General features: G+C 43.2%; 1 protein-coding gene across 1 annotated transcript in view; it reads left to right on the top strand.

Moving 5' to 3' along the window:
• Positions 1–24,101, top strand: part of BLVRA (biliverdin reductase A) — a 72,894-nt gene that overhangs the window by 31,079 nt on the left and 17,714 nt on the right. Inside the window, exons 2-3 of the mRNA XM_073678197.1 lie at positions 11,691–11,818; positions 11,896–12,015. Coding sequence (XP_073534298.1) covers positions 11,700–11,818; positions 11,896–12,015 — 239 coding nt within the window. The 5' untranslated portion in view covers positions 11,691–11,699. The remainder of the gene's footprint in view (positions 1–11,690; positions 11,819–11,895; positions 12,016–24,101) is intronic.

The following is a 24,101-nucleotide window of genomic DNA, read 5'->3' as shown; positions in this document are numbered from 1 at the left end:
AACCGTTGAGCCACTATGACTTTTTTTTAACCATTTTAAGTTTTCTCTTTAAAAACTGATCTCTTTTAGTAAATCTTCCCCACTGTAGCATTGTTGGCTGTGTTTTCTGTTATTTTTAGTCAGGTGTATTATTTTCCCGCTGCAGTTGAGTATGGCTCTTTTTTACTGGTGTTTTCTCTCAATGACACGACAATAGTATGGAGGTTGCCTCCCCGCCCTAATAGGGACAGGAAACACAAAGGTAAAATAGCCCCTCCCCACCTCCTATCCTCAGTGTTTTTCCTGTCCCTAGGGGCATGAAGAGGCCGTCCTGGTGTTCTTTGGTCAGCAGACAATTGGACAGAAAGAATACCTGCCGAGCAGTGAGGTTGATCGTACTGTCTTCCTCCTCTCCATCTGCTCCTGTATCCCAAGGATGTAGACAGAATTCTAAATCAAAATGTAAAAAAGTAACAGTCTATGTATGTATGTGTTGTAGCGCGGCAGTGTTCACACTGCGGTAGTGAGGCAGTGACCCAAGGAAAGTCCAACTTAAACGTCTTTATTTGCCTGAAACTCACAACTCAAATGCAAAAGCTGTCCTCTGCATCGCAGCCGAGATATCCACACAGTCCGTGTAAACCTGTCGCTGTGGTAGACGGCCGCGCCGTGTCACTTAGAGGGCATCAGATACGTTGCCTTCACAGGCCTGTGTTTAGCTTCACACAAGCTTGCAGATCTTCCTGCTCTGCTGCTAGAAATCCCAACACTGACACACCCAAACCTTTGTTGCAGGTTTTTAAAAGGAATCTGTGGCCATGAGCCACTTGTAAGATGCAAGCTGGAGGGCGTGGACCGCCCCACTGCCATCCTGTAGTCCACTCCAAGAATAAAAGCCCTTGCTGGGTTTTCTTAAATTCAACTTCGCCCAATAGCTTGACCAAGTTCAAACTTTACTTTTATTCTGCACTGCAATCACAGCTGTGTCTGTTATAGCAATGCACTATATATATATATATATATATATATATATATATCTCTCTCTCACTATTTATCATAGCGACATTTATTCCATGGCGCTTTACACGTGAAAAAGGGGGTATATATAGCAAAAATACTTACAACAATCTTAACAAAATGAGTCAGTGACTGGTACAGGAGGAGAGATGACCCTGCCCGCAAGGGATGGGTGAGGATACAGTAGGTGAGGGTAGAGCTGGTCGTGCAGCTTTGTGGTGGAGCGGTGGTTACTGCAGGTTGTAGATTTGTCGGAAGAGGTAGGTTTTCAGGTTCCTTTTGAAGGTTTCAACCATAGGCTAGAGTCTGATATGTTGAGGTAGAGAGTTCCAGAGTAGGGGGGATGCACAGGAGAAGTCTTGTATGCTTTTGTGGGAAGAGGAGATAAGAGGGGAGTAGAGAAGGAGATCTTGTGAAGATCGGAGGTTGCGTGTAGGTAAGTACTGGGAGACTAGGTCACAGATGTATGGGAGGCGACAGGTTGTTGATGGCTTTGTATGCAGGGTTAGGGTCTTGGACTTGAGTTTCTGGGCAATGGGGAGCCAGTAAAGGGATTGACAGAAGGGAGAGGCCGGGGAATAGCGGGGGAAAGGTGGATTAGTCTTGCAGCAGAGTTTAGGATAGATTGGAGGGGCGCAAGAGTGTTAGATTGGAGGCCACAGAGCAGGAGGTTGCTGTAGTCGAGGCGGGAGATGATGAGGGCATGCGCTAGTGTCTTTGCTGAGGAATGTGCGGATGCGGGACATATTTTTGAGTTGGAGTCGGCAGGAAGTGGAAAGGGTTTGGATATGTTGTTTGAAGGAGAGATCAGAGTCCGGGGTTACCCCGAGGCAGCGAGCTTGTGGGACTGAGGAGAGTGGGCAGCCATTAACTTTGATGGATAGGTCAGATGGGGGGGTTGAGTGAGGTGGGGGAAAGATGATGAATTCAGTTTTATCCATGTTAAGTTTTAGAAATCTAGCAGAGAAGAAGGATGAAATAGCGGACAGACATTGTGGGATTCTGGTTAGTAAGGAGGTGATATCGGTCCAGAGAGGTAGATCTGTGTGTCATCGGCATAGAGGTGATACTGAAAGCCGTGAGACTCTGAGCTGTCCCAGGCCAAAGGTGTAGATGGAGAAGAGCAGGGGCCCTAGAACTGAGCCTTGGGGACACCGACAGATAGGGGGTGAGATGAGGAGGTGGTGTGTGAGTGGCAGACGCTGAATGTCCAGTCTGTTAGGTATGAAGAGAGCCAAGATAGGGCCAAGTCCGTGATGCCAAGAGATGAGAGTCTGTAGTAAGAGGGAATGGTCCACTGTCAAAGGCAGATGACAGGTCCAGGAGTAGTAGGACGGAGTAGTGTCGCTTGAAATTGGCGGTTAGTAGATCGTTGGTGACTTTAGTCAGGGCAGTTTCAATGGAGTGATGCGGTCAGAAGCCTGATTGTAAGCGGTCGAAGAGTGAACATGAGGAGAGGTGGGAGGGCAGTTCAAGGTGGACATGTTGTTCCAGTAGTTTTGATGCATAGGGGAGAAGTCATATGGGGCGATAGCTAGTCAGAGAGGATGGGTCAAGGGAGGGTTTTTTGAGGATGGGTGTGATTGAGGCATGTTTGAAACATGAGGCGTAGACACCGGTTGTTAGTGATAGGTTGAATAGGTGTGTTAGGGTTGGGATGAAGACTGGTAAGGTTAGGAATGAGGTGGGATGGGATTGGGTCAAGTTCGCAGGTGGTGAGATGTGATTTGGAGAGTAAAGAGGAAACTTGATCTTCGGTAATGGTGGAGAAGTTAGGTTTGGAGGAGGAAGGCTGAGTAGATATGAGGAGGGGCTGTGGGGACTGTAGGCAAAAGCTTTGTCTGATGTTGTCAATCTTCTGCTTAAGAATGAAACAAACTCTTCATATGAGAGGAGAGGGAGGAGGTGCTGGGGGACGGAGGAGAGAATTGAAAGTGTTGAATAGCTGTTTGGAGTTGTGAGACAGGGAGGATTTGAGAGATGAGAAGTAGGTTAGTAAGTAAGATGAGATCTAGTGTGTGGCCATCTTTATGAATGGCTGCAGCAGACCATTGAGCAAGGCCGAAGGAGGAAATGAGGGATAGGAGCTTAGAGACAGATAAGTGGGATGTGTCAATGGGGATGTTGAAGTCGCACATGATAGTGGGGATGCCAGTGGAAAGGAAGTGAAGCTGCCAGGTGGTGAAGTGGTGGCTGGCCCTGGGGGCGGTAAATCACAGCCAGTTGGAGGGGGAGTAGATGCACACACAGTGCACCTCAAAAGAAGGAAGAGTAACGGAGGGCAGTAGTGGGATTTGGGTGAAGGCGCAGGTATCAGACAGGAGAAAACATACTCCTCCACTATGTTTGTCGCTGTGGTGTGGGTTGTGGGAGAGGTGGAATCCGCCATACAAGAGCACGGCTGGAGAGGCCATGTCAGAGGGGATGAGCCAGGTTTCGGTGATGGCGAAGAAGGAAAGTTTGTTAGTAATGAAAAGATCATGGATGTAGGAAAGTTTTTTGCAGATGGAGCGAGCGTTCCATAGAGCTCCTGTTAGTGCAACTGGGGAAGCGGGGACTGGGTGGATGGGTATGATGTTAGAAAGGTTGCAAGAGTTTGTGGTAGATCTTGTATAGGAGGTAGAAGTGATTGTGGGGATATGGTGAGGAGGACCAGGATTTGGAGAGATGTCGCCGGCAGTGAGGAGGAGCAGAGAAAGTGTTAGCAGGTGGGAGTAGGAGAGGGCATGGGGTGGCTGTCTGTGTTTGGAGACACAGGATTTAATGCTGAGGAATAGTTCTGAGAAAGAAGTGAGATGGATGGGGAGGATGGAGGGAGAGATGAAGAGTTCATTACTAGGTGTTTGGATTAAGGGGGTTAGTAGAAAGTGGAGGACTTTAGGGGAAAGAGTGGAAACTAACAAAAACATAGTTAAAAGAGAGTAAGCAGTCAAAGTGTGGGTTACCGGACTCCTGCCCTGACTAACTGCCTCTGAATATATGGTATATATAGTGTGTGTGTGTATTTATGTACATATGTAGGTATGTATATACACTGCTCAAAAAAAACACTTAAACAACAGAATATAACTCCAAGTAAATCAAACTTCTGTGAAATCAAACTGTCCACTTAGAAAGCAACACTGATTGACAATCAGTTTCACATGCTGTTGTGCAAATCGAATAGACAATAGATGGAAATTATTGGCAAATATCAAGACACCCTCAATAAAGGAGTGGTTCTGCATGTGGGGACCACAGACCACATCTCCGTACCAATGCTTTCTGGCTGATGTTTTGGTCACATTTGATTGTTGGTTGTGCTTTCACACTCGTGGTAGCATGAGATGGACTCTACAACCCACAGAAGTTGCTCAGGTAGTGCAGCTCATCCAGGATGGCACATCAATGCGAGCTGTGGCAAGAATGTTTGCTGTGTCTGTCAGTGTAGTGTCCAGAGGCTGGAGGTGCTACCAGAAGGCAGGCCAATACACCAGGAGACGTGGAGGGGGCCGTAGGCGGGCAACAACCCAGCAGCAGGACCGCTACCTCCGCCTTTGTGCAAGGAGGAACAGGAGGAGCACTGCCAGAGCCCTGCAAAATGACCTCCAGCAGGCCACAAATGTCTATGTGTCTGCACAAACGGTTAGAAACCGACTCCATGAGGGTGGTATGAGGGCCTGACCTCCACAGATGGGGGTTGTGCTCACAGCCCAACACCATGCAGGACGCTTGGCATTTGCCACAGAACACCAGGATTGGCAAAGTTGCCACTGGCGCCCTGTGCTCTTCACAGATGAAAGCAGGTTCACACTGAGCACATGTGACAGACTTGACAGAGTCTGAAGATGCCATGGAGAGCGATCTGCTGCCTGCAACATCCTTCAGCATAACCGGTTTGGCAGTGGGTCAGTAATGGTGTGGGGTGGCATTTCTTTGGAGGGCCACACAGCCCTCCATGTGCTCGCCAGAGGTAGCCTGACTGCCATTAGGTACTGAGATGAGATCCTCAGACCTCTTGTGAGACCATATGCTGGTGCGGTTGGCCCTGGGTTCCTCCTAATGCAGGACAATGGCAGACCTCATGTGGCTGGAGTGTGTCAGCAGTTCCTGCAAGATGAAGGCATTGAAGCTATGGACTGGCCCGCCCATTCCCCAGACCTGAATCCGATTGAGCACATCTGGGACATCATGTCTTGCTCCATCCACCAACGTCACGTTGCACCACAGACTGTCCAGGAGTTGGCGGATGCTTTAGTCCAGGTCTGGGAGGAGATCCCACAGGAGACCATCCGCAACCTCATCAGGAGCATGCTCAGGCGTTGTAGGGAGGTCAAACAGGCACGTGGAGGCCACACACCATACTGGGCCTCATTTTGACTTGTTTTCAGGACATTACATCAAAGTTGGATCAGCCTGTAGTGTGTTTTTCCACTTTAATTTTGGGGGTGACTCCAAATCCACCTCCATGCGGCTACCGTCGGCTAGGGCCGCTGATCTCCCGACGGCAAATGTGAAGGGAGGACCGGGGAGCGAGGCCGCCGGTCGGGGTACTTCTGCTGCGAGCAGCCGGGAGATGATCTCCCGACGGCAAGTGTGAAGGGAGGACTGGGGAGGCTGATCTCCCGACGGCAAGTGTGAAGGGAGGACCGGGGAGCGGCGCCGCCTAGGCCGTCAGTCGGGGTACTTCTGCTGCGAGCAGCCAGGAGATGACCGGCTAGCGCCGGTCATCTCCCTGCTGCATCGCCGCTGACTTCCGTGCAGCAGATGAGCCGCTAACAGCCACCATCTTGTTCTGAAATCCCACGTCGCTGATTGGCCGCAGCCAGACCAATCAGCGACGCAGGATTTCCTGGACGGACAGACAGACGGGATAAGCAGAATATATATATATATATATATATATATATATATATATATATATATATATATATATATATATATATATATATATATATATATATATATATATATATATATATATATATATATATATTACACATACGCACCATTTTTTTTTCATAGATCGATAGTACATGTGAAAATAAGAAACTGAATTGCTCTTATTAGACTTCTGGACTAAACATTAAATCTCAATTCACAGGTGAAATCTGTTTTGAGTGTACACTTATTTTCCCTTTACGAGGTAGTAGAAGGCAGTTGGTGCTCACAAGGTTCTATGGAGAACTGTAACTGTTGTTTTTGGAGAACTTGCAGCAGAACGTCTGTGTCTGCCTCCAGCTGATCCCTCCTCCTGTCTCCATAGAATTTTAAAAGCACCAGTCGTAATCTATCTCAGAAATTTTAATATCTGTCTTCACTGGATAGACATTTTACATATTTTCCCTGTGAATTGTGAGTGAAAAATCAAATCAGGGTGAAAGAAGCAAATTTCTCTGATGAGACACATTATAAAGTTGCCTGTTTTCATGTGTACTATTGCTTTATGAAATAAAAATTAAAATGATGGATAATCCTAAACAAAACCAGAAAAATGCATCTCCTAGGTAATTTTCCCCTTAAGGCTATGTGCACACAGTGCTTATTTTGTGCATTTTTTTTCCGTGCAGAATTGGACCAAAAACGCATTGCATACCTTCTCCCATTACTTCTTATGACATTTTGCAAGTTCAGTGCACATAATCAGGAATTTTCCTGACAGGATCTCATGTGCGGAAAAAACACGCAGCATGTCTATTCTTTGTGTGTTTTTGCCTATACAATGCATTGGAAAAAACGCATGGCAAAAGCGCATGAAAACGCTGCATATCTTCCTCAGCGGTTTTGCTGCCAAGAGGTGCAGAAATTTCTGCAAGCAATTCCTGAACGGGCGCACATAGCCTTAGATAGCCCTATAAGTTCTTATCCTGAAATCATCCTTCAAGCTGAAAACTGTCATGTAAAGAACTTGCAGAAGTGACTATCCAGTAATAATAGAAATTTGCCACATTTAATACAACATAATAGTGAATATGAGAAATATATGTTCTTTAAGTGGAGTGTACTCAGTGTATGAACACCTTGTACACTTCAAGGTTTAACATGTAAAAACTAAATGGTTAAGGCGATATGTTTCAGGGTGTGACGAATACTTCTGTTTATCTACACCAGCCATGATGTTTTGGTCATCACCCAGTTGCTGATTAAAGAAGAGCCTATGTCTGCAGCATTGCCTCCCTTACAGTACACAGTGCTTTCATTTTTACCCACAAGCTATATATAATTCCATAGAAACGCATTCATGATTGTTTCCGTAATATTTCCCCTTATGACCCAACCTGATTCTCAGCTGCACTGTACATCCCTGCTGACAAATAATCTAGGAGAAAAGTGGACAACTATGCGCCATGGACAAGAGCTCTGACTGGTTGTGGGGGTCCTCGTTATCTTGTGAGTCCCTTACTAGTGATGAGCGAATGTGCTTGGTTAACCCTTTAATTGTCTAGCAAACTGGCAATCCCTGCATGTGTTGCAGCTGTTAAACAGCCACAAGACATGCAACCGTGGCGACTCAAACCTAGTTTTCGAGCACGCCGAAGATACTCGGTTAGAACCGGAGCATGCTCGATTAAAGGGTTAACCGAGCACGTTCGCTCACCACTATCCCTTACCAATACCTAGTCACTGTTCTAATATACTGCAGTATGCAGCAGACCACCATAATAAAAACACCAGTGCAAAATACTGATGAAGTGTGGGGTGTCTTACTGGATTGGAATTAATACACTTGTCCATCTTCAAACACCCTTTTCAAGATTACGGAGCCGATTCAGAAGACTGTCATAGTGTCAAATTCATTGAAAGTCATGTGCCACATAATGAATTTGTCACCTCTCCTGAGTGGCTTGTGCCTCTGTGCACTGCGCCAGAAATGCTACTCCAAACATAGACTGGAGTAGCATTTCTGGTGTACAAAGCATTGTCCTCTTTGATGGGCAGGCATGGCCACTCTCCGGCTCCTCCCCAGCGCAAACCATTTTGGCAGAGCTGATTTTTGTGATTTTTATTTTTAAAGCTTTTAAGCCACTTTTCTGGCATATATGTAGAATAAAGTTGCATAAAAAGTTGAGTAACTTTGTAAATACTTTGCATTACTAGTCTTCTACTCAGGTGAAGGCTGCAGAGAAAAAAATTGTGCATAAGGAACCAATAATGTATAAATATAGAACTTTATTAGGTCGATGAAAATTTAGAAAACACAGATGGAAAATGTGAGTCATCCAATGGATGGCACCACTACACAAAGGACACCTGATTGTATATAGCGTGCACATAAATACAATATTGCCAGAGTAAATGTCAGCATGTGGCAAGTACAGATATCAAAAAAGTATATAATCTATCAGTCATCAATTATCTGGTGTGTATTTACCCCATGGTTAGCTGATAAATCCATCCATTGAATGACTAGCATTTTCTATCTGTGTTTTTTACATTTTCGTCTATCTAATAGTTATATATTTTTACATTATTAGTTCCTTATCCACAATTTTTCTTCTCTGTGTAGTGCTGAGCCACTAATATTATTCAATTCATATACAGTATATACTTTTTTATACTTTTATTTCTTTTGGTTTATGTACCTTGACCTATTAGTGTGCTTTAAGTCTTCTACTGAGTTACATCATGTATCACAATTCTGCAAGCTTCAGAGCTGAAATCTTCCAGCATTTACTGCTGGCTGTATGTCTACAGCTAACTTGTTCTGGTTCTCTGAAAATATATACAGTGGTGGCCAAAAGTATTGGCACCCCTGCAATTCTGTCAGATAATACTCAGTTTCTTCCTGAAAATGATTCCAATCACAAATTCTTTGGTCTTATTCTCTTCATTTCATTTGTCTTCAATGAAAAAACACAAAAAGAATTGTCCTAAAGCCAAATTGGATATAATTCCACACCAAACCTAAAAAAGAGGGTGGACAAAAGTATTGGCACCCTTTGAAAAATCATGTGATGCTTCTCTAATTCGTGTAATTAACAGCACCTGTAACTTACCTGTGGCACCTAACAGGTGTTGGCAATAACTAAATCACACTTGCAGCCAGTTAACATGGATTAAAGTTGACTCAACCTCTGTCCTGTGTCCTTGTGTGTACCACATTGAGCATGGAGAAAAGAAAGAAGACCAAAGAACTGTCTGAGGACTTGAGAAACCAAATTGTGAGGAAGCATGAGCAATCTCAAGGCTACAAGTCCATCTCCAAAGACCTGAATGTTCCTGTGTCTTCTGTGCGCAGTGTCATCAAGAAGTTTAAAGCCCATGGCACTGTGGCTAACCTCCCTAGATGTGGACGGAAAAGAAAAATTGATGAGAGATTTCAACGCAAGATTGTGCGGATGGTGGATAAAGAACCTCGACTAACATCCAAACAAGTTCAAGCTGCCCTGCAGTCCGAGGGTACAACAGTGTCAACCCTTACTATCCGTCGGCGTCTGAATGAAAAGGGACTGTATGGTAGGATACCCAGGAAGACCCCACTTCTTACCCCGAGACATAAAAAAGCCAGGCTGGAGTTTGGCCAAACTTACCTGAGAAAGCCTAAAACGTTTTGGAAGAATGTTCTCTGGTCAGATGAGACAAAAGTAGAGCTTTTTGGGAAAAAGCATCAACATAGAGTGTACAGGAAAAATAAAGAGGCATTCAAAGAAAAGAACACGGTCCCTACAGTCAAACATGGCGGAGGTTCCCTGATGTTTTGGGGTTGCTTTGCTGCCTCTGGCACTGGACTGCTTGACCGTGTGCATGGCATTATGAAGTCTGAAGACTACCAACAAATTTTGCAGCATAATGTAGGGCCCAGTGTGAGAAAGCTGGGTCTCCCTCAGAGGTCATGGGTCTTCCAGCAGGACAATGACCCAAAACACGCTTCCAAAAGCACTATAAAATGGTTTGAGAGAAAGCACTGGAGACTTCTAAGGTGGCCAGCAATGAGTCCAGACCTGAATCCCATAGAACACCTGTGGAGAGATCTCAAAATGGCAGTTTGGAGAAGGCACCCTTCAAATATCAGGGACCTGCAGCAGTTTGCCAAAGAAGAATGGTCTACAATTCCAGCAGAGCATTGTAAGAAACTCATTGATGGTTACCGGAAGCGGTTGTTCGCAGTTATTTTGGCTAAAGGTTGTGCAACCAAGTATTAGGCTGAGGGTGCCAATACTTTTGTCTGGCCCATTTTTGGAGTTTTGTGTGAAATGATCAATGATTTGATTTTTGCTTCATTCTCTTTTGTGTTTTTTCCTTGCAAGCAAATTAAATGAAGATGATAAGACCAAAGAATTTGTGATTGCAATCATTTTCAGGAAGAAACTGAGTATTATCTGACAGAATTGCAGGGGTGCCAATACTTTTGGCCACCACTGTATAGTTTTTTAAAGTCCAGCCATATAATAGAAGCTTGGCTTAGCTGTCAGGAATCTGTCGGATGACAAGTTTATACACGGTCTTTAGAGACAACCAGCAAAACATGTCCTTCATGTGCTCGTACTTCTCACCAGTGCAAATAGGAGGTTCAATGAGAAATGTTGGATAACTTAATGGAGAGAGAAATGTATCTATACATCCTTAGAGCTGCTGTAATTATTACGTGCTCTCATGTTCTCCAGTGGTTACATCAGTTTATGATCGGTGTCGGACTAACTTCTTGGATTAGGGCCAGCTTCAGATGGCCGTATTTCACAGTCCACATATCGACCACAATGGCCAGACTGACCCCATATCTCCTCACCCCAGCTTTCAACCTCATGTGTGTAACTTTGGGTTAGGACACCTGAAGCCTATCAGGAGATTATACGACTGTCTGAACAGGAACCAACACTTATCTATCCACTTCTTTTCCCTCCACAGCAGCACTTGCAGTAACTCTTCACTTGAATGGAGCTTTGTTACAGATGCCCCACATATCTGAGTGGCCCGAGGGGCCACTTTGCAGAGTGAAAGTACATGGTCACCCCTGTATTCAGGATCGGTATTGCGATGTTAAGCCCCCTTTATCTACTAATAAAGTTGCTGTCGTATCGTGATCTCTTGGTTCTGAATTTGAAGCAGTCCCTCAGTTTGCTCTATTTGACACATTGCCATCCATCACGTGATAAATGTCAAATTAAGAAGTTTGACACCGTCTCACAAACATTTCTGCTGAGAACAGCCCTTCCTCATCCTGTTATACGATCAGATTGCTGTAGTTGTAATGTACTGTCATCCAAATTTTATTTTCTAATGTAGTACCTGCAGAATATTATATGCAGTGCTGCAATACATTGGAAGAGCGAGATCGCCATCTAGAGGCGGAAACTGTTGGTGCAAGGGTTACTTATGTTACATTGCAATCAATTCAGTTTTCATTTATTAATGTTTTGGTTATATAGAGACATTATCGGCACTGTCCCCACTGGGGCTTACAATCTCTAGATTCCCTATCAGTATGTCTTTGCATTGTGGAAGAAACCCACGCAAACACGGGGAGAACATACAAACTCCTTGCAGATGTCCTTGGTGGGATTTCAGCTCAGGACCCCAGCGCTGCAAGGCTGCAGTGCTAAACACGGAGCCACCGCACTGTCCCAATAAATATATGTCCTTATATAATTGAGTGTATAATTAAATCTATACATAAGACATAGATTAATAGGCTGATAATCATTTATTTAGCTATATTGCAGAATTTTTTGGGAGAAAAATATATTTTGACTGATTTTTGATTTTTTTTTTTTTAGAACAGCGCAATGTTTGGTGCAGTAGTTGTCGGAATTGGCATTGCTGGCTCTGTGAGGGTCCGAGACCTCCTAAGCCCCCTGCAGTCCAGCCCATCAGAATGTCTGAAACTTCAAGGCTTCGTGTCTCGGTCAGTGTGCCCTTGCCTAGGCGGTAATGTGTTTTGGCTTATTATATGCACTAATAATTATTTTCTTCATACCTCAGGAGGGATCTTGGTCAGTTTAATGGCGTGAAGCAAATCAGCCTGGAGGAGGCGCTGCAAAGCAAGGAGGTTGATGCTGCTTTCATTTGTACTGACAATAAGAACCACGAGCAAAGCATCAGGTAATCAGATGACTTGTTCTACATATAGCCAGTATCTAGGGTCCCGATCAGAGCCGGCTTTTCCAGGAAGCCAGTAAATAAGGGCATTCCTACTCATAGTGGAGATGGAGTGGCTGTCTATTTGTGGCGGCCACAGTTGGTTGGGATTAATGAAACAGTGCAATTTGCTGTGCTACATCTTGTTGCTTCTGTTCCGTCAGAACTAAGTCAAAAACGTGTTAAAAAAAAAAGTATTTAGTATTTTTCCACTGCTTACAGCAATTTTATAAAAAGTAGTTGTGGCTTTAGTAGAATCAGGGAAAATGGAAATTATAGTGCAAATCTATTCTAGCCCATGACTGGCATAGACCTAGGGCCCGATTCATCAAGTATTCATAGTTTTAAGGTTGAAGGTAGACTTTTAAGTCCATAGAGTTTAACCTATATCCTAAGATGTTGATCCGGATCAGTGTTTCCGAAACGCCAGTCCTCACGGTCCCCCACGCGTCTTTTTTTCAGGATTTCCTTAGTATTGCTCAGATGATGTAATTATTATTATTAATCAGAAATTGTCTACAGGTTCTCACCTGTACAATACTAAGGAAATCCTGAAACCCTGATGTGTTGGAGGCCGTGAGGACTGGAGTTTTGGAAACACTTATCCAGAGGAAGGCAAAAAGCCCATGGGGCAGATGCTAATAGCTCCATATTAGAGGAAAAATTTCTTCCCGACTCCATGCGGCAATCAGACTAGTTCCCTGGATTAACGTCCCATAACCTGTAATACACTGCTCAAAAAAATAAAGGGAACACTTAAACAACAGAATATAACTCCAAGTAAATCAAACTTCTGTGAAATCAAACTGTCCACTTAGAAAGTAACACTGATTGACAATCAGTTTCACATGCTGTTGTGCAAATCGAATAGACAATAGATGGAAATTATTGGCAATTATCAAGACACCCTCAATAAAGGAGTGGTTCTGCAGGTGGGGACCACAGACCACATCTCAGTACCAATGCTTTCTGGCTGATGTTTTGGTCACTTTTGAATGTTGGTTGTGCTTTCACACTCGTGGTAGCATGAGATGGACTCTACAACCCACAGAAGTTGCTCAGGTAGTGCAGCTCATCCAGGATGGCACATCAATGCGAGCTGTGGCAAGAAGGTTTGCTTTGTCTGTCAGCATAGTGTCCAGAGGCTGGAGGCGCTACCAGAAGACAGGCCAGTACAGCAACAACCCAGCAGCAGGACCGCTACCTCCGCCTTTGTGCAAGGAGGAACAGGAGGAGCACTGCCAGAGCCCTGCAAAATCACCTCCAGCAGGCCACAAATGTCTGTGTCTGCACAAACGGTTAGAAACCGACTCCATGAGGGTGGTATGAGGGCCTGACCTCCACAGATGGGGGTTGTGCTCACAACCCAACACCGTGCAGGACGCTTGGCATTTGCCACAGAACACCAGGATTGACAAAGTTGCCACTGGCGCCCTGTGCTCTTCACAGATGAAAGCAGGTTCACACTGAGCACATGTGACAGACGTGACAGAGTCTGAAGATGCCGTGGAGAGCGATCTGCTGCCTGCAACATCCTTCAGCATGACCGGTTTGGCAGTGGGTCAGTAATGGTGTGGGGTGGCATTTCTTTGGAGGGCCGCACAGCCCTCCATGTGCTCGCCAGAGGTAGCCTGACTGCCATTAGGTACTGAGATGAGATCCTCAGACCCCTTAGATTTAGATGGAAACACCAATGTAAGTGCTCAGCGTAGAGCACAGGATAAATGTGAACTGATCCAAAATCTTATCTACCCCAAAATTTCACTAATAAAAGCTTCTACTCAACCCACAAAAAACAAGTCCCCACTTAGAGCCATCATTTGTTAGCAGAAATAAAGTGGACTTCTATGTTACTGGTAGCACAAAGGATCTGGAAGTTAACCAAAAGAAATCCAGCGAATTATCTGTTCCAAAATCCAAATGCCACCTCCTCCTGAGCCCCACAGTGTGCCAAAGCCGCAGTTAGCATCCACATGTTAGACATTAACGTAGTGAGCAGAGGCCACTTAATTTACAGGGTGCTTGTCTTCAGAAGAACAAGCTGGACCACTATATGAGCACTACAATGTGTGGACACTATAAAGGCAGATTGTGCATTTTCACTCTGCAACATCCATTGCTTCTTATTTCTGGAAAACTCCCATAGAGTCAGTATTGTACATAAATACCCAGAGGGGGTGTAATTTCCAATTTGGGGTCAATGGAGGCAGGTTTCTGCTCTACTGGCACTTAGGCGCTCTGTAACTATTCTATGAAAATTTGTTCTCTAAGAGTCAAATAGCATTCTTTCCCACCAGAGTCTCGCCATGTGGCCAAACAGTATTGTAGAGTCCATATGGGGTATTGCCACGTTCACGAAAAAATTGTGTTAGGTAAAAATGGCTGCATAATTTCTATTTCCCCTTTTGAAAATGTAAAATCTGGTGCTAAAACAACAGGAGAAATTGGACAACAATTTGTGTGGTCCATTTTCCTTGTGAAAGTGAAAAATTTGGGGCTAAAGCAACATTTTTGTGTGAAAAGTAAATTTCCATTTTTCCTTCCACATTGTTTCATTTCGTTTGTAGCATCTTAAGGGTTAATATACTTCTTGAATGTGGTTTTGAACACCTTGAGGGGTGCAGTTTATAAAATGTCACTTTGGGTATTTTCTGTCACTTAGGCACCTTAAAGTCACTTCAAATGTGCAGTGGTCCCTATTAAATTCTCACAAAAAACATTCTCAGAATCACTGGGATATGTTAAAGCCTTCCAGAGTCATTACCTCATAAATTGATACTGGTGAGATTTTAAAAATGACACTCGGTCATTAATGTACAAAGTCGTTCGGTCCTTAAGGGGTTGATAACCTTGGTTGCTCTTCTCTGCACCCACTATAGTTCAGCTATATTCTGCCTATCACTGGAGACCAAAATTATACATCGTATTCTAAGTGTGGCCAGAATAGTGACTTGTATAGAGGCAAAACTGTGTTCTCGTCATGAGTATCTATGCCTCTTTTAATGCATCCCATGATTTTATTAGCCTTGGCAGCAACTGCCTGACACTGATCACTAAAGGGAGTATGGGTGGATGGCAAACTCCACAAGTGTTTTTCAGTGACCATTTTACCCAGCGTTTTAAAGCTTCGTACATAATTATACATTTTATTTCCTCGGCCCAAGTACATAACCTTACGCTTATTTACATTAAATTTCAACTGCCATTTCTCAGCCCAAACCTCCAGCTTACATAAATCCTTCTGTAATATTACATTATCCTCCTCTGTATTGATTACCCTGCAGAGTTTAGAATCCTCTGCAAATATTGCAATTCTACTTTATATGCCCTCTACAAGGTCATTAATAAATATATTAAAAGAAGAGGGCCAAATACTGCCCCCTGTGGCACTCCACTGTTAAGTGTGACCAAAACCGAGTGTGTTCCATTAATAACCACCCTTTGTTTCCTATTAATGAGTCAGTTGTTAACCCAGTTACACATATTTTATCCTAGTTCCATTTTTTTAATTTTATATACAAACCTTTTGTGTGGCACCGTATCAAATGCCTTTGAAAAGTCCATATAGACAACATCCACGGCATTCCCTGGTCCAGTCTGGAATTTACCTCCTCATAGAAGCTGATTAGATTAGTTTGACAGGACCGATCCCTCATAAAACCGTGTTGTTACTGGGTCATGAGGTTATTCTTCTTATTGAGATACTCCAGGATAGCATCTCTCAGGAAACCCTGAAAGATTTTACCCACGGCCGAGGTTACATATACCGGCTTCTAATTTCCAGGCTTAGATTTTGTCCCTCTTTTGAATATTGGCACCACATTTGCTATGCGCCAGTCCTGTGGTACAGACTCTGTTATTATGGGTTCTGTAAATATTATAAATAATGGTCTGTCTTAAGTCCTGCAATACTCGGGGGGTGTATGCCATCTGGGCCTGGGAATTTGTCTACTTTATTTATTATGCCCTGTACTTCCTGCTGGGTTAAGCAAGTGACACTTGATGGTGAATTGCTAGTATCCCTGATCATATCATCTGTCATGGGATTTTCTCGTAGAAGAACTGAAGAAAAGAAGGAGTTTAGCATATTGCCTTTACCTCATCTGCTTCTACCATTTCAATCAGTATTATGGCATAAAAGCTTTGAAAAGTAGCACAATTTAGGCGCAACTCGTTGTTGGTTTACATTTTACAGCTTTTACCATCTTTTCTCCAGTTTCTCCCAGCTCTGCCTAAATGATTTCAGTTGGTATGGGGGGCATGGCGACAACCACTTGACAAATTCATGACGATCGGCGGTGTTCGCTACACCACAAATCTTACTACAGCAAGTGCAGGAGTAGGATTTGTGGCAAGACGCACACAGAGGTGTACACCGCTTGCCCTCCGCTCCTGATTCATGAAGAAGTGTACGCCTCTTGATTTATTGAGAGCATCTGATTCCAGCACGGCCTCTCGAGACTGGCATGAACATCTCTATCTTGATGACCCTGGCGCACACACATTTAATATAATTCTCCAATGTCTTCATTTGCCTTGCATTCATCCTGTAACAAACCCGTCCTAGGACAAAACAGAATTCAGAAATGAAGTGTGAACTGATCCCGACCTGACCTGTTCTATTGTACTTCATTATACATTTTTCAGGTTGGTTGTGAAGCCAGTGTTAAACCCTGATGCCAGTGGCCAATACATGTCAAGAACAATTCACTTCTATGAAGCTGGCCAATCACCTTATATATAGCGGACAAACCTGCTGTGTTCAGCGGGACCGGCCAACTATCTCATGTGTATGGGGTGTCCTGACCTCCCCCCACTGCACGATTTGAAATGGCCCTTTTCTTTTGTTCTTGTAGAGATAAGCCACCCCTGATGGACTCTAGCAGCCGTTTACTCCCCTCTTTCTGCTGAAAACACATTTACCTTCAGCTGAACCAAGAGTGCACGTTTGAGAGGTCGGAGAGGAAGTCTTCAGCTGAACGTGGGTTTAGCTGATAGCCATCTAATAAATATGGCCAGCATTGCCCAGCTGAGCCCGTGATTAATGCTGGAGGCCTGTGGCGCACACAGTAGAAAAAGCCACCCATCAGAACCTCTATTTAAGGTGTAAGTGTCATTATACAACTTTTTCTTTTTGTATACAATAGACACTACAAGGACTGGTGAGAGACCAGGTCCCGAGACCTCCATCGATGACACAAAACACAGCTTTTTCATGCAGCATGCACACAGAGCGGTGTACGGGCTCAATAGTAAGTATGGTCCATTCACCGCTCTGTCAGATGGAGTGTACAGACCCATAGACTTATTATTGAGCTCATACACCACTCTTATATGCATACAGCTGTGCACCATAGAGCGGTATTTTTTGCATTCAGTGGAGGGGAGGTCTCAGGACTCTGACCCTCATCGGTCGGCAGCTGAGCTCATGTTTGGCTTTTTATCCGCAGGTGTAATCAGCGGCCTCATCTGCTGGCTGCACTGCAGACTTTGAGTATTGATCATTGGCCCTTGATGTTCTTGCCAAGTATTGGCGCTTCGGCATCATTATTAAATACTGACATTGCAATGTAACACAAAACACTCAAATACCTCACAATGTAACAGCCAGACAATAAATAGATTACTGCTATCCAGTATACACTTACACTTTCCAGTCCTTCCAGGCTTTCAAACTTGCATTCTTTGTGAACTTAGTCGTAGACTGATTTAATAAAAGATCATTTTTATATAATAGGGGCAAAGTATTTTTTACCCTCAGGGCAGTTTAATGATTATATACATCAACAGATCCAAAACTAAGACAAAACAGTTTGGGGAGTTTTTACGGGATAGCTTTAGATCTGCTGAAGAGAAATTTGTACTAACCGGTGTAAAACAGGACCTGATGGACTGGGGAGAGGCACAAGAAGCGTACACCACACATATCAAGGAAAAAGCTAAAACCAAACGCATGTTTGCCCAGACACACTTCTTTGAGGAGGGGGAGAAGACAGGACACTTACTGGCCGTGATAGCAAGAGCCCAGATGGGGAGTTCTTTTATTGGTGCTTTGAAGGACAGGGAAGGAGTGGTAGTAAACCAGACTGACCAGATCTCAAACACTCTGCTAGAATTTTATAAAGATCTATATACATCCAAACTGCAATTTAATAGAGATCAGATCTTATCTTACTTGAGGGAAATCAAACTACCGACTATAACAAATTTGGAAATATTCTACTTCCCCACTTACTGGCTACCTTCAAGGAGACTTTGAGGGGGGAACCCTACCCCATTCAATGCAAGAGGCGGTGATAGTCATACCCAAGCCAGCTAAAGACCCTTTAATCCCTGACTCATACAGGCCCATATCTTTGTCAACTGATGTTAAAATTATTACGACTGTTCTGGCGTCTGGATTGAATGCAGTAATTTCTACAGTAATTCATACTGACCATTCAGGCTTCATGCCTGCTAGATCCACAGCTGTTCATATCCGGAGATTGTTTCTTAATCTTCAATTGCCGGTGGATGGTGATGGGGATAGATCTGTATGTTCTCTGGACGCCGCTAAGGCTTTCAATTCTGTTGAGTGGAAATATTTATGGGCGGTGTTGGAAAAGTTTGGTATAGGACCTAGTTTTATTTCATGGGTTAAATTGCTGTATGGTAGGCCGATTGCTAGAATACGTGTAAATGGACACCTCTCCCCGGCTTTTGGATTGAGTAGAGGTACGAGGCAGAGGTGCCTGTTGTCCCCCCTGCTCTTTGAACTGGCCATTGAGCCCCTGATATCGATTATCAGGGAGCATCCAGGAATAGTTGGGTTTCGTAGAGGGAACAGTGAAGAGAAGCTCGCGTTATACACTTATGACACTTTATTATTTCTGGCTAAAACTTCTGAGTCCCTTCCTATAGCAATGGAAACTATAGAAACATTTGGAAAATACTCTGGTCTGAAGATAAATTAGAGCAAATCAGTTATACTTCCATTGGATAATACAGATGAGAATGCTTCCCACTACATTAACTCGGGTTTACAAGTGGTATCGGAGTTTAAATATTTAGGCATCAATATATCGGCAAAAAGAAATGATTATGAGAAGTTGAATCTTGATCCAGTCTTAATTAAATTTAGAGGTAAACTAGGCGCCTGGTCTAAGTTACCGTTGTCAGTTGTGGGCCGTGCTAACCTGGTCAAAATGATCTGGATGCCACAATTGCTGTATGTTCTACACAACTCCCCAATATGGATAAATCGAAGATTTTTCTTTAAAGTCAGTCAGGAGTTTAGAAAATTGATATGGGGCAAACTGACTCCGAGAATTAAACTGGAAACATTGCAAAGAAACAAAACAATGGGAGGGCTTGCGGTTCCTAACCCATGGGTATATTATGTGGCATCTCAGCTTCAACATATTCGGGGATGGGACGACCCTGGGGGGGGGTGGAGCTCAGTGTATGTTGCTACAGCATTATTTCCAATCAGATAACCTCTATGAGGTATCGGGAAGCCCATAAGTTTAGGACACTTGGAGGCAAAATACCGACTATGCTGTTATGTCACAAACTTTGCGGGACGGTGAAAAAATTACAAGGAGTAGAAGGTGTTTCACAATTTACTTCATTATGGAATACTCCATGGCTTCCAAATCTATACCAACTGGTGGGATATGGCTCCTGGAGCTCCAAGGGTTTAAACAGACTTAATCAAGTGCTGATAGGTGATGTGATTAAGGAACTCTCACAGCTGCAAAAAGAATATGGGTTACCTCCCTCTGAATTCTATAAATACTTACAATTTAGGCACGCATATCGGGCGGAAGGCATTGTTTTGGAAGGAGGGGTACCCCGAAACTCAATAATACAGAGAATAGCTAATCTACACAGTTCTCATGGACTGATCTCATTACTTTGTAACATTCTCTTAAGACATTATATTGACAAACCAGCCTATACGAGCAAAAGAGAAATGGGAGAGTGTAATGGGACCCATAGAGGGAAATCACTGGTCAGATATACTGGAAAGAGTTCCACAGCTGTCGTTAAGCAAATCCCATAGACTGTCCCATATATATGTGATACACCAGGTATACAGGACACCTCAATGCTTATTTAACCTAGGATTTCGTTCAAGTCCCCACTGTCCTAGATGCAAAACTAACATTGCAGATAACCTAACTTGGTGTCCTTTTGGAAGAGTGTTGTAGCAATGATTAACAGGGTTTAATCAATTGATGTAGAGCTTTCACCATTAGTATGTATACTGGGATATGTTGAAGATCTGACTACTGATGAGTTCGGCAAAATTGTGGCGGCACGTATGTTATATATGGCATGAAAATTGATAGCCCAAAAATGGATAGCAGATCAGGAGCCTATGATATCAGAATTTATTGATAAAGTTAACTGGCTAGTAAATTTGGAAAAAGGCATATATCTAAAAAGAGATGCTATCTCTAAATATGACAAAATATGGGGTCTATGGATTGATGGCTCTGGTTTGACATCTAGGGAACTGAGGAGATTTCGCCTCGGCTTGCTTTGAGTTACGTTTATATGGTGCCTCAAATTAAACTTCTTTGAAAATTAAGAAAAATGTTATTAGTACTTCCACAAGTTATATGTAATAGGATTGACTATTGTTACTCTGTTCAAATATTTGTTCATCTAACTATGCTGGTTTTGCAGAGCGAAGATGTATAAATAACTCATGTCTAATGCTTCTTAAGGTTGGGGGGTGGAGAACTGTGTTTCTCCAATGTTTGTAAGGTTGTTTGTTTTTTTTATTTTTATCTTTGTGAAAATCTTTATAAAAATGAATAAACATTTGATTTAAAAAAAAAAATGATTACATATATCAGTGGCACAAATCTCTTCGCTCCTGATAGTTTGCTATATTGTATAAGTGTTGGTGAAATGTATTCGCTCTGTGCCTATTCACACGGTCTTTGCAGTATGCATATAGTGCATGGACTTGGAAAATCCCCTGATGTATACTCCAGATATATACAGCTGCATATGTTGCCTTTAGATTTCCATGTACAATGTATACCGTGAAGCACTGCTCTGTAGGAAGACTCATCAGTCTTCCTTTTTCTATAAAGTAAAATAAGGTATACTAGTAAGGCTACATTCACACATTCAGTATTGTTCCACTCCTGGTTTTGGCTTACAGATACTGATGTAAAGTACTGGCCAAATGCTGACTGTGTGAACGTGGCCTAAAAGACATAGTTTCTCTCTGCTTATGCATGGAGCATTTCCCAATGCATGTGCTGAAAGTACACTGCAATATTAATAGCAAGTGTGTGTAATAATAATACTGCTTAGGACTTGTGGTAGGACTCCATGACACTGCTACCCCTTGTGGCTTAGTCATGTTCACCAGTGAGAGCGAATGTACACACAAGTTGGTAATACTGAGGTGTAGCCTGAAAAACTGCAATTATTTGCCCCAACTTGGTCATTGGCATCACAAGGTACCGTAATGGCATTGTGGAACCCCACCCTAAGTGGAGGTCAAATATTCATTTGCAGATCTATAACAACTCTCCTGATTAATTATGTGGTTAGCTGGTTAAAAAATGTTGGAGAAAATGTCTGATAATGGTTCCAGAAGTAAATTACATTATTTATTGCTACAAATAGTTCCATCAAAATTATTCATTCCCCATTGCAAATTAGGTTTCTTTACAAAATGTCCAATCTTTCTGCTGTTTTCAATAAACCAATGATACAAGAGCAGTTTTAATTCTCAACACAACTGATATAACCAGTGGTCTCTTCAAACTCTACACAAAATCCCACTTTTACTGATTAATGCAGTCTCAGAATTAGTCAACCCCTTCATGACAAGCGGCTTTAGTACTTCGTAAAGCCCCATTGGCTGTTATGACCTGCTGTAAACGTGATGCATAGCTAGACACCAGCTTCAGAAAGTCCATATTGTAAAAAAAAAATTCAGCATTACTCCCAAAGACAGGATGAACATATTTGGAATAGACACGGTATTCACACTTGTGGAGCACAATATCTGAAAGAGTTCAAATGTGACATAAAGAGGATTGGCTCTTACCACATAGTATGATAAAACCGCTGTTCTTTTTCTTTGCAAGGCTCGAGATGTATACAAAAAGAACACTATTCAGCAGGTCATGAGCCTTCAGCCATTACACGCACATAGCTCTTTCTCAAAGTAGACACCAGCTTCTGGCAACTTTCCTGAGGAACTTTATACCATTTCTTATGGGCATTGGTCTTCACTAATATTCTTGGGTTCACTAATGTTCTTCAAATCCCATCAATGATTTTCTATGGGGTTCAAACCAGTCTACAGTCATGGCCAAAAGTATTGAGAATGAGACAAATAGTAATTTTTCCAAAGTTTACTGCTTCATTTTTTTGTAATGGCAATTTGCATATACTCCTGAATGTCAAAGAGTTATCAGCTTAACAGCAATTACTGTACTTGCAAAGTCAATATTTGCCCAGAAAATGAACTTTAACCCCCAAAACACATTTCAACATCATTGCAGTCCTGCCTTAAAAGGAGCAGCTAACATCGTTTTAGTGATTGATCGCCAGCCCTGTCCTCATCAACACCCACACCTGTGTTAATGGATCAATCAGTCATGATTAAGTAAGAATGACATCACCAAGGCTGGTTCTTGGTATCCTTGTTTCTCTTCAGTTAACCATGGTTATCTCTAAAGAAACACGTGCAGTCATCATTGCACTGCACAAAAATGGCCTAACAGGGAAGAGTATCGCAGCTACAAAGATTGCACCTCAGTCAACAATCTATCGCATCATCAAGAACTTCAAGGAGAGAGCTTCCATTGTTGTCAAAAAGGCTCCAGGCACCCAAGAAAGACCAGCAAGTGCCAGGACCGTATCTTAAAACGGTTTCAGCTGCGGGATCGGACTACCAGCAGTGCCGAGCTTGCTCAGGAATGGCAGCAGGCTGGTGTGAGTGCTTCTGCACGCACTGTGAGGCGGAGACTCTTTGAGCAAGGGCTGGTTTCAAGGAGGGCAGCAGAGAAGCCACTTCTCTCCAGAAAAAACATCAGGGACCGACTGATATTCTGCAAAAGGTACAGGGAGTGGACTGCTGAGGACTGGGGCAAAGTCATTTTCTCTGATGAATCCCCTTTTCGATTGTTTGGGACATCTGGAAAACAGCTTATTCGGAGAAGAAGAGGTGAGCGCTACCACCAGTCTTGTCTCATGCCAACTGTAAAGCATCCTGAAACCATTCATGTGTGGGGTTGCTTCTCAGCCAAGGGAATCGGCTCACTCACAGTCTTGCCTAAAAACACAGCCATGAATAAAGAATGGTACCAGAATGTCCTCCAAGAGCAACTTCTCCCAACCGTCCAAGAGCAGTTTGGCGCCCAAAAATGCCTTTTCCAGCATGATGGAGCACCTTGCCATAAAGCAAAGGTGATAACAAAATGGCTCATGGGACAAAACATAGAGATTTTGGGTCCATGACCTGGAAACTCCCCAGATCTTAATCCCATTGAGAACTTGTGGTCAATCATCAAGAGACGGGTGGACAAACAAAAACCAACAAATTCTGGCAAAATGCAAGCATTGATTATGCAAGAATGGACTGCTATCAGTCAGGATTTGGTCCAAAAGTTGATTGAGAGCGTGCCAGAGAGAATTACAGAGGTCTTGAAGAAGGGGCAGCACTGCAAATATTGACTTGCTGCATTAACTCATTCTAACTGTCAATATAACCTATTGGTACTCATAATATGATTGCAATTATATTTCTGTATGTGATATAAACATCAGACAAACACTAATAAAAACCAGAGGCCAGCAGATCATGTGAAAATATAATTTTGGTGTCATTCTCAAAACTTTTGGCCACGACTGTAGAATCTCCCAGGACTTCTGAAACCAAGGCTTGGCGAACTTTGAGGTATGTTTGGGATCGATGAACTGTTGCAAGGTCCAATGACGCCCAAACTTTAGCTTCCTCACAGAAGGAATGACTTTATGTCACAGAGCATCACTGAGCCACCACCATGCTTCACTGTAGTGTTTTTTTTTTC

Source organism: Phyllobates terribilis, unplaced genomic scaffold, assembly GCF_046119375.1.
Source record: "Phyllobates terribilis strain yellow unplaced genomic scaffold, ASM4611937v1 Scaffold_4__5_contigs__length_816908805, whole genome shotgun sequence".
Taxonomy (NCBI): domain Eukaryota; kingdom Metazoa; phylum Chordata; class Amphibia; order Anura; family Dendrobatidae; genus Phyllobates; species Phyllobates terribilis.
The sequence above is the reverse complement of the archived record's forward strand: the minus strand, read 5'-3'. Positions and strand labels throughout refer to the sequence as shown.